The 11,336-nt window shown below is 33.9% G+C and overlaps 1 protein-coding gene across 2 annotated transcripts; it reads left to right on the plus strand.

Annotated features, from left to right (window-relative positions):
• Nucleotides 1-1,216: 1,216 nt before the first annotated feature.
• naa10 (N-alpha-acetyltransferase 10, NatA catalytic subuni) lies at nucleotides 1,217-8,676 on the plus strand. Of its 2 annotated transcripts, none has more exons than XM_059332628.1 (8): nucleotides 1,217-1,400; nucleotides 1,545-1,643; nucleotides 2,535-2,593; nucleotides 4,092-4,137; nucleotides 4,229-4,344; nucleotides 4,447-4,491; nucleotides 7,056-7,140; nucleotides 8,150-8,676. In XM_059332628.1, exons 1-8 carry the CDS (start codon nucleotides 1,380-1,382, stop codon nucleotides 8,339-8,341), a joined length of 663 nt encoding a protein of 220 aa, XP_059188611.1. In that variant the 5' UTR covers nucleotides 1,217-1,379; the 3' UTR covers nucleotides 8,342-8,676. The 2 variants fall into 2 exon arrangements, with proteins under 2 accessions (XP_059188611.1, XP_059188612.1); XM_059332629.1 differs by having other exon boundaries at nucleotides 8,159-8,676.
• Nucleotides 8,677-11,336: the final 2,660 nt, after the last annotated feature.

Here is an 11,336-nt window from a genome sequence, read left to right on the forward strand (position 1 = left end):
TCCGGTGAATGTTGTGGACCCGCCTGCTGCTCGGCTCTTATTATTCTAAAGAAGACTGGTTTCCTCCACACTCCCTCCCTGCTGACACCTGCTGCATTTGCATGTCTCACTGCTGATTGGTTCACGCTGCTACACCTGCAGAAACCTGCAGCATAGTGGCCACTGACTTTGTTTTGCACAGCATCACAAAAAAAAAAAAATAGTGATCGTGATTGTAAAGTGTAAAATCTGCAGTATAGGCTTCACTGTAAAAAAAAAAAAAAAAAAAGGCAAATAATTATTCAACACTGTAAAAAAAAAGTATGATAACTGTGTGTAATGTTGTAACTTGTCTCTTTTTATGCTGCTTTTCTTGGCCAGGTCTCTCTTGGAAATATATATTTTTTTTACTTTTACCAGGTTAAATAAAGGATATATAACATACACTGTAAGTAAAAAAAAAAAAAAAAGTGTCGATTTTACGGTGAAAAACTGCAAAACCATGACAGTAAAAGACCGTAAAATGATAAATGGGTTAATGCAGTTTCAGTAACAATGAAACACTAAATGTCAGCCAAAACAGTATTTTTAACATTTAAAAAAATATATATGTACATTACTCCACTGTAAAATACACTGGCACCGTGTTTGTAACAAAAATATACTGTAATATATATACAAGCCATCATTTTTGCATTTATTTTTTGTAAAAATACTTTTTCTCACTATTAAATGTACTAACCACCATATCTCTAACAAAAACATATTAATATTTAATGGCAAAAGCTTTAATTCATGCAGCATTTATAAAGTATTTTCTTTCAGAGTTTCTTTTGATGGATCCATTCTGCATAACAAGTACTTTGATACTTAAATATATTTTGATGTTGATACTTTTATATTTTTACTAAAGTACTTTTACTTGTGGAGGAGTCATTTTGCAGTGTGGTATTAGTACTTTACTTAAGTAGGTGATCTGAATACTTCTCTGAATAGTTTTAGGGCCTTCTGCAGAAACCAGTCTGCCTGGTTGGTGTTCCCATAGATATCTATGGTATCCAGCCTGATGCTGTGTAAAGTTTCCAACTGTAACCCACAACATAACATCCAAGTCGACGTGAAGCCATTATTTCAAAGTAAAAGTGATTTACGCGACCAAATCGTTCACATGAAAGTATTACAACTTTTATTGTGAAGTCTCTGCGCACACTGTGACCGGAAACGGCGGACTTTATTGTGGCACGCTCCTTCCGCTCCTCCCTTCCTCGGTTAGCGAGTCGACTGAGCTAGTTAGCGAGACGAGCTCTTTAAAACCTTTCCAGTGTCATTATTATGATTTGATTGATTCGTGTATATTTTATTTCTGTCTTCACAGTCCAGATTACAAACCGACTAACATCATGAACATAAGAAACGCGAGGGTGAGTGAGCTGAAGCCTCCCGGCAGCCATGCTGGTTCTGCTCTATGCTAGCTGAGTTAGCATAGCTTCTGTTAGCTCAACACAGATCTATCTGCACATTCAGGGATTTTACATTTATCTCTCTGTTTCTGTTTGTTTCTTCAGCCGGAGGACCTGATGAACATGCAGCACTGTAACCTGCTGTGTCTTCCAGAAAACTACCAGATGAAATATTATTTCTATCACGGACTGTCCTGGCCTCAGGTGCTTCATGTTTCTCACTTTAACTCTATGGAGTCTTATAGGGCTATTTTGTCCATTTTTAAATCCTTTTCATGTCTTTTATGTGTGTCTTTTTTGGTCATTTTGTCTTTTTTTTGTCATTTTGTGTCTGTTGTTGTGTCTTTTTTAGTCATTTTGTCTTTTTTTGTCATTTTGTGTCTTTTTTTGTTTGTTTTGTGTCTATTTTGGTCATTATGTGTCTGTTGTTGTGTCTTTTTTTGGTCATTATGTGTCTGTTGTTGTGTCTTTTTTTGGTCATTATGTGTCTGTTGTGTCTTTTTTGGTCATTATGTGTCTGTGTTGTTGTGTCTTTTTTTTAGTTATTTTGTCTCTTTTTGGTTATTTTGTGTCTTTTTTTTGGTTATTTTGTGTCTTTTTTAGTCATTTTGTCTTTTTTTGTCATTTTGTGTCTTTTTTTTTTAGTTTTTTTGTGTCTATTTTGGTCATTATGTGTCTGTTGTTGTGTCTTTTTTTAGTTATTTTGTGTATTTTTTTTTAGTTATTTTGTGTCCGCTGTTGTGTCTTTTTTGGTCATTATGTGTCTGTGTTGTTGTGTCTTTTTTTGGTTATTTTGTGTCTTTTTTTGGTTATTTTGTGTCTTTTTTAGTCATTTTGTCTTTTTTTGTGATTTTGTGTCTTTTTTTAGTTTTTTGTGTCTTTTTTGGTCATTGTGTCTGTGTTGTTGTGTCTTTTTTTTAGTTATTTTGTCTCTTTTTGTCATTTTGTGTCTTTTTTTTTTTTTACGTCATGAAGAAGTTGTGCTCCGGCGCTTTCGTGGACTCCAGAGGGTTAAAGTCACTTTAAAATCACTATTGTGGATTTCAATGTTTGGCACTCATTGTTGTTGTTTTTTTTGTTTTTTTATTGTTTTAGCTTTCATACATCGCAGAGGACGAAAATGGCAAAATTGTGGGATATGTGCTGGCAAAAATGTGAGTATCTGTGTGCCTATTTTATTTATTTATTTATCAGAATCCACTTGTACAAAGTAGATGCATATTGTACTTAATTTTTATGAAGTACTTATTATTATATAATTGTAATTCACCATCTCATTTTTAAACATTTTCTTTTAGATTTTTTTTATTTATTTAGAATCACATTTCAATAGCACATTACAACAGTCATCACCGTTATGATAATTGGTGATGACAAAGTTATCGATTAATCTGTCGATTATTTAATCGATTAGTTGTTTGGTCAACAAAATGTTGAAAAAAATATCAATCAGTGTTTCCCAAACCACAAGATCACGTCCTCAAATCTCTTGTTTATTCAATTTATTGTCATAAAGGAACAAAGAAACCAGAAATATTCACATTGAAGAAGCTGAAATCAGAAAATTTGAACTTATTGTCTTTAAAAAACTGCTCAAACCAATTATTCGATAATCAAAATAGTTGACACTTAATAATGGATTATTGTTCGATTAATCGAATAATTGTTGCAGCTCTATTGTGATCCATATTTTCACATTTTTATCTAGTTATAAACAAACAAACAGAACTTTGGGGTGTTTCCATCTGTAGCAGTTGTAAAACAGATTAAAAAATATTTAAAAAAGGAAAGATACATAATATTAAACATTTTGGGGCGTTGTACAATCTCCACTTCTCCAGGATTTCCTCAAATTTGGCTTTCTGAAGCCTCACAGAGAAAGTGATTCTTTCATTACTAAAACTTCATAGATGATGTAGTAACACTCGTCTATAGATGGGATTTGAAACTCAAGTCTTGTTGCTTGTGATTCTAAAACATCGCAGAGGATGAAAATGGCAAAATTGTGGGATATGTGCTGGCAAATATGTGAGTATCTGTGTGCCTATTTTATTTTATAAGATCCCACTTGCACAAAGTATATTGTACTTATTATTATAAATTACTTATTATTATATATAATTTAGAGCCGCAACAATCGACGATAATCGATGATTAAATTAATCGGTTTTTAAGACAATAAGTCCATTCAAATCAATTCTCTGATTTCAGCTTCATCAATGTGAATATTTCTGGTTTCTTTGTTCCTTTATGACAATAAACTGATTATCTCTTTGGTTTGTGGACAAAACAAGAGATTTGAGGACTGATTGACATTTTTCAACATTTCATTGACCAAACAACTAATCGATTAATCATTTAAATAACAGACAGATTCATCAATAATGAAGATAATCGTTAGTTGCAGCCCTAGAAATGTAGTCTGTCTTTGTTAAAATTCTGGCGGCAGACTTTTTTTCCCTATCAGTGAAAAGGGCATTGCAATAATAATAATATAACCTGCTACTTAAGTTGGCATGAATCAGTTGTTTTGCATCTTGCTGTGCTTAACTTTGGTAATGTTTCTTAAGTGGAAAAATGTTTTCTTGGTCACTTTGCTTACATGAGATTTATTTTTTTGTGATTCTGAAACACTTGTGTGACTGTAAACAGGGAGGAGGACCCTGATGATGTTCCTCATGGACACATCACATCACTGGTGAGTCTGAACCAGAGACACTTCATAGCCTTCTTTCCTTGTTTATGAAGCATGTTTTAAAGACATTTATCTGGTTTCTCTGTGTCTCCAGGCTGTGAAGCGTTCCCACAGACGTCTTGGTCTGGCTCAGAAGCTGATGGACCAGGCCAGCCGCGCCATGATAGAAAACTTCAATGCTAAATACGTCTCGCTTCATGTTCGCAAAAGGTACCGTGGCTCACTGGGGACTTAGTTTCTCTTTGTTTTATTCTGATTAATGATTGTTTTTTAGTGCTTCTTCTCACCAATGAATCTTTTTGTCCTCTGCAGCAACCGAGCAGCCCTGCACCTCTACTCAAACACACTTAAATTCCAGTAAGTCTTATTTCTTTGTGAACCTTATTTCAGTGCTTTTATTTTGTTAAAAGCGTTTGTTATTATTTACGGTGAGTGTGGCTGTAGCCCAGATTGTTATAAACACTAAAGTCATGAGTAAAAGCCAGAACAATAACTCGGCCCATTATTAGCTTGTTGCTAATATATTTAGGTGATTTATAGTGTTGGTGTAGTGAGTACAGGATTAAGATTATTTTATTAATGATGAGAGCTCTAAACTTGCTTGTTTTCTGACAAAAATTTTCAATTTAGAGTTGCCCGCTCCTCACCCCAAATATTCCACTTTGCACTTTTGTGTTTTCCCTTTCAAAAATCAGGGGTTCTTATGACAAAAAGGGCATAAAAAATAAGAAATGTATATTATATTTTTATACTATGGTTAGGTCTGAAGCTGCTCAAAGGTTTGATGCAGTGAAAGTGAAAAAAATATTTATATATCACATTTTTATGACACTTGTATGAGAGGCGTAAAGTGTACGTTTTTGGAATAAACTCTCATAGCTCCAAAAGTAATAATGCATGAAAATCAATATTGTTATCAATTATCGACCTAGTCAAGGCTGTAATAACCTCACCCCAAATATTCCACTTTGCACCTTATTTTTGAAAATATTGCATATTTTGTGTTTTTGCCCTTTAAAAAATCAGCGGTTCTTATGACAAAAAATGCATTTAAAAAAAGAAAAAAATATTTGTTATATCTATGTTTAGGTCTGAGGCTGCTAAAAGGTTTGATGCAATGAAAGTGGAAAAAAAAAACACATTTTTATGACACTTGTATGAGAGGGACCGTTTAGGGACCTTAAGGTGTAAAGTGTAAGTTTTTGGAATAAACTGTCAGAGCTCCAAAAGTAATAATGCATGAACATCAATATTGTTATCAATTGTCGACCTCGTCGAGGCTGTAATAACCTCACCCCAAATATTCCACTTTGCACCTTATTTTTGAAAATATTGCATCCTTTTTTTTTTGCCCTTTAAAAAAATCAGGGGTTCTTATGACAAAAGGGGCATAAAAAAAAGAAAAAATATTTTCTATATCTATCTAGCTGCTAAAAGGTTTGATGCAATGAAAGTGAAAAAAAATATATATCACATTTTTATGACACTTGTATGAGAGGGACCATTTAGGGACCTTAAGGCGTAAAGTGTAAGGTGATTTTAAAGAGGCCTCGAGGGTTAAAGGAGCAGTGCGTGTGATTTACTTTGGTCAGAAGATGGCAGTGTAATGTATCGCTGTTGGATAATCCATCAATAAAAAGAAGAAGTAGAGAAAAAATAACCAAAAAGAGGTTACAAATCGGACAACTTTGGCTACCCACAAGAGAAAATTGAAAGAAGTCTTTAGGCAAGTTAAACAAATTATAAGTTTGGGGATCTTATAATTGTTCCTTTCTGTCAGAGGAAACAGCTGATCAGTCATGTGAGTTAAATGTTCACTACATCAGAAAAAAGCATTTCCATCTCCCGTTAAGCGCATTGACTGTTTAAAAAAAGACAAAATCCACCTTAAGTGAGTGTTAAAACTTTTATGCACATTTCTGAAAGTTTTGATGAGTTTTGGTGTTTCCATCAAACTTTTCTAATGGATATCTTCAACATGAACAGAGAAATTAGCAGATGGAAACATGAAACTGACCTCAGAGAGCCTTTTGGGTTGTTATGTTACCTAATAAAGGCCACCAGTTAGTTATTGTGTTCAGCATTTTGCAATCTGCAGCCTCACCACTAGATGTCACTAAATCTTGCAAACTGCTTATTTAACCCATAAGAACCCATAGTGACAAACACTTGAAATCTTCTAGAATCTCCCATATTCAGCTTTATGCTTCACTTTAACTCATTAAATCCCTAAACAAGACTTCTCCAAAATGTTTCTGTGTCTAGAAACAGAAATGTGAAAAAGTAGCTAATTTCCAAAAGCTTAAAAAAAGTTTAAACCCATTAAACAAGTCTAATCTGTTAATGTCCTGTATTACATATAACTTGTTCTGACCATATTTCCTGAACAAATTAAAGTCACAATTTTGATATATGTTATGGAGACACAAACAAAAAAGGCAAATAGTTATTTTTTTAATTTATTATTGATTTATTCTCATTTTGTTACTTTAAAACAAATCTGACAAATAATTAGTTGTTAAACAGCACTGTTAATGTCACAATTTTGATAAATGTTGTGGAGATGCAAAGAAAAAGTCAAATTTGTGTCTCTGTAAGCAGAAAATGTGTCTAGTTTTTGTATTTTAAAATAAGAAATATCATAAACATAACGTATCGTCACATCACATCATGTCACATCATAGATCTTTGACATATAGGGGTAGACTTTTTTTTAAACATCATAAATGTATTCTATGTGGTCCACTTGGTCTGTGGTTTATCCCCCATAATTTTCCTTTGAGGTCTGGGTTCTTATGAGTTAATATATGCTCAACTTGTAGAAAGTAAACTATTCCCAGGAGGCTAAAACTCCCAAATTCCCATTAAAATGCACTTTAAGATACTTGTTCTGACTAACTGACGTGTTTTTTCTTCCTCAGGATTAGTGAGGTAGAGCCTAAATATTATGCTGATGGGGAGGACGCCTACGCCATGAAGAGAGACCTGGCCCACATGGCCGATGAGGTGACTTGATTCTCTTTGGTTTCAATGCTTGTAGAACCTGATAATGTAATAAAACCTGATAATGTAATAACTTCCCGATAATGTAATAAAGTGCATTTCCCAATAATGTAATGTAAAAAAAAAAGTGTATTACATTATTGGGAAATGCACTTTATTATATTATCGGGAAGTTATTACATTATCAGGTTTTATTCCATTTTCAATGGACTCAAGTGCAGATCTTTATAACATTATCAGGGTTATTACATTATCGGGAATTTATTACATTATCAGGTTCTACAATATTGGGGAATTATTACATTATCAGGAGTAGTGAAATGAAGGCTAACCTGATAATGTAGTAACCTCCCATTAATGTTATACTTTATTACATTATTGGTAAAAAGTGTATTACATTATTGGGAAATGCACTTTATTACATTATCGGGAAGTTATTACATTATCAGGTTTTATTACATTTTTAACCGACTCAAGTGCAGATTTTATTACATTATTGGGAATTTATTACATCATCAGGTTTTATTACTTTTTAAATGGATTCAAGTGCAGATTTTTATTACATTATTGGGGTTATTACATTATCGGGAAGTTATTACATTATCAGGTTTTATTACATTTTCAATGGACTCAAGTGTAGATTTTTATTACATTATCGGGAAGTTATTACATTATCAGGTTTTATTACATTTTCAGTGGATTCAAGTGCAGATTTTTATTACATTATCGGGTTTATTACATTATCGGGAAGTTATTACATTATCAGGTTTTATTACATTTTCAGTGGACTCAAGTGCATATTTTTATTATCGGGAAGTTATTACATTATCAGGTTTTATTACATTTTCAATCGTTTTTTAAAAACTCAAGTTTTTATTTTTCCTTCAGTTAACGAAAATGTTTTTTCAATTCTAGTTTTGTTATTTCGTTAGTTTTCGTGATAACTATAATAACCTTGGTGTCAGACGAGCAGATCCTGACTTCCTATGTCCCTGTGTTTTTCCGTCTATATGTCCCAAAGCTGAGGAAGCCCGGAGTGCGCGTTACGGGCCAGGAGGCTCCGTCGGGCCAGAGTCCGTCCGGCTCCGGTGACCAGGAGAGAGAGAGCGAGAGGGACAGCGGAGGAGAGAGCAAAGAGCTGAGTGAAGTCAGCGAGGCCACGGAAAGCACGGACGTTAAAGATTCTTCTTCTGATTCACAATGACGCTGCAGTCCTAGACATTTTTTTTAAAAATTCACCTCTCACTTCCTCTTTTTATCTCTATTTGACAATATCTCTGGCTTCACAAACTGTGACTATCCCCACATTTACATCAGTGGTTTTTCTTATTAAATCTCAGCTAAACGTCTTGGATAATGACATGAATCGGGCTGTTTATCTCAATGAAACTCTCAATGAACAACTGGTCTCAGTGTTTTTATTGGATTGCTGTCGTCATTACTGAAGTTCTGTACAGTTCAGAGAACCGAAAACAACTTGTGCTCAATCTGACCTTAAATATTTAACAGTATAACTGCAAATAAATCTTTCAAATAATACTTTTTTTGTATCGTTCTTATTTTTAGCAAGCAATCTTAACAGCAGCTTAGTTGTTAACTTCTAAGTGGAGTCCATGAAATGTGATGTGGTGAGTTAATTAAATGATTTGGGTCGATGTTTGAGCTGTCCCAGGTCAATGAAAGGTCTAAATCTATTAACTCTATGGAGTCTTCGACTATTTTGTCCATTTTTGAATCATTTTCATGTAATTTTGTGTCTTTATTTGTGTCTTTTTTTGGTCATTTTGTGTCTGTTGTCTTTTTTTAGTTATTTTGCGTCTTTTTTTTGTCATTTTGTGAATTTTTTGGTGGGTTTTTTTGGTCATTTTGTGTCTGTTTTTGTCATTTTGTCTTTTTTCTAGTCATTTTGTGTCTTTTTTTGTGGGGGTTTTTGGTCAATTTGTGTCTGTTTTTGTCACTTTGTCTCTTTCTTTGTCATTTTGTGTCTGTTTTTGTCACTTTGTCTCTTTCTTTGTCATTTTGTGTCTTTTTTTGTCATTTTGTGTCTTTTTGTGACTTTTTTGGTCATTTTTGTATCTTTTTTGACATGAAGAAGTCGTGCTCCGGTGCTTTTGTGGACTCTAGAGGGTTAAGTTATAACCCTTGATTGTAAACTGCATCAAGATTTCCAGCTACACAGCCAGTGAAGAGGTTACTGTTGAATTCATGGTTTCATACATATTACTTTGGCTGTTTACAGTCATATGAGGTACACATGAAGGATGTTTCCACTACCTTGCAATACCAAGAATGAGGCCGAAACGCCCCTAATTTGAATACGAGCCGTCCTGAGCGGACTTTTGACGGGACTTTTTTCGGACACTGTGCACAGTTAGCGATGCCGGTTAATTCACCATCACTATGTTTATGATCAGCGGAGACGCTGTGCATAATTAGCCATGCTGCTTTGTTTACAATCAGCTGCTGACGTTGTCACAGCAACTGTGAACTTGGCTTGTGGTTCCATTTCTTGCAGGAACTTATTCCAGAAAGAAACTGGTTCCTACATGTAACTGCTGAGGATTATCTTGTGTAATCGGGACAGAAGTTCTGGGAGGAAACTGCTGTTGAGTTTTTCTAATGTTTGAGCACCACACGTGAAGTGCCATATAGTTACTTTATATCTGAGAGAAAACTGGTATCTCTAAGGCCACTGGAACATTTTTTTTTTCTTTTTCTTTTTGTGAACTGTCTCTTTAAATTAGCTAAATGCTGCCGGTTCTAAAGTCATGTTCAAAGATTTCGCTTTAAAACCTCTTTAAACTTAAACTCTCCATATTTACATCTCAATTAAAAGATGATTTGAAAATCCTCTAACCCTCTGAATTGAAACATGAAAGATTGACAAAAGTTCCTCATTGAGAGAAACTGTAAAAACAGGCATTATCGTCTTTGAACGGACCATTGGTTATGAAAACGTTACAAAAAGTAACCTCAAAATCACTTTATTATACATGTCTACAAAAATAAAGTTCAGAATAACAAGATCCTGTTAAATACATTAAATTCTGTTCCTCAGCAACAACGGTCACCGAGGAAATAAATCTGTTTACACAGAGCTGAGAGGAGAGGACAGGAGTGTTGTAAAATTGTAAATAGTTCAATATATAAATAGCATGTGGAGACCAATTTTTTTTTCAGTATTCATGACACTACTTTTTTGTCTTTTTTGTAATTTTGTGTCTTTTTTGGTCATTTTGTGTCTTTTTTTGTAATTTTGTGTCTTTTTTTGGTCATTTTGTGTCTTTTTTTGGTCATTTTGTGTCTTTTTTTAGTAATTTTGTGTCTTGATTTTGATACTGCCTACAGTGGCTCCCAGGTAATTTGAGTTTGAGACCCCTGCTTTAAACTGAAAATACATTTGGACTCAAAAACAGGGCCCATCTATGTCAGTAGAGTCTTCCTTTTTTGTTGTTTTTTCAACTGATTATGCATCATCATCATACTGATAGAGGAAGGAAACACACAGAGACTGGGAGGGAGAAGTACATAAAGTAATGGGACTTTGAAGTACAAAGTATGCACACTGACCTTTCAGGATTCTTGTGGCAAACTGAAAAAAAACAGCTGACTTTCACACATTCATGCCATTTAACACTTGAGCAAGAGGTGAGATGATTGCAACACTGCTGCTGTTCAAAACACGTCGTCCACTGAGATCAGATACATTATTTATTAGCAGCAGTTTTTGACTGCTGGTGTGAAGGTTTAACCCTTAAGTCCAGGAAAGATCCGGAGCACTTTGACTTCTTCACCACGTAGAAAGGAAGCAGCATGTTTCCCTGCTGCTGTCAGCTGAGCTCTAAAGTTTAAAGGCTTTTACACAAGTTTCCATGTCCAATTTAATGCATCAACCCTTTTTCAGCAAAGGTTAAAATCACCTTGACCAAGTGTAGAAACATGATTTTACTTTTTTTGCAGAGATTTTTCTAATTTTGCAGTGTGCGTTTCAACATTTTTACTGCAATCTTTTGTGTTTACTGTTTTTTTTGTGTGTGTTTTCTTTGGTAAATTCTGTGTTTTTATCTGTGTTTGTAATTTTTTTTGTATTTTTTTGTATTTTTTTTTTTTTTAATGTGTTTTGAGTGTGTTTTTATGTGTGTTTTTTGAATTTCTTTTGCATTTTATGTGTTTTTGTAATTTATTTGTGTTTTTTTGTA

Source organism: Centropristis striata, chromosome 5, assembly GCF_030273125.1.
Source record: "Centropristis striata isolate RG_2023a ecotype Rhode Island chromosome 5, C.striata_1.0, whole genome shotgun sequence".
NCBI classification, from domain to species: domain Eukaryota; kingdom Metazoa; phylum Chordata; class Actinopteri; order Perciformes; family Serranidae; genus Centropristis; species Centropristis striata.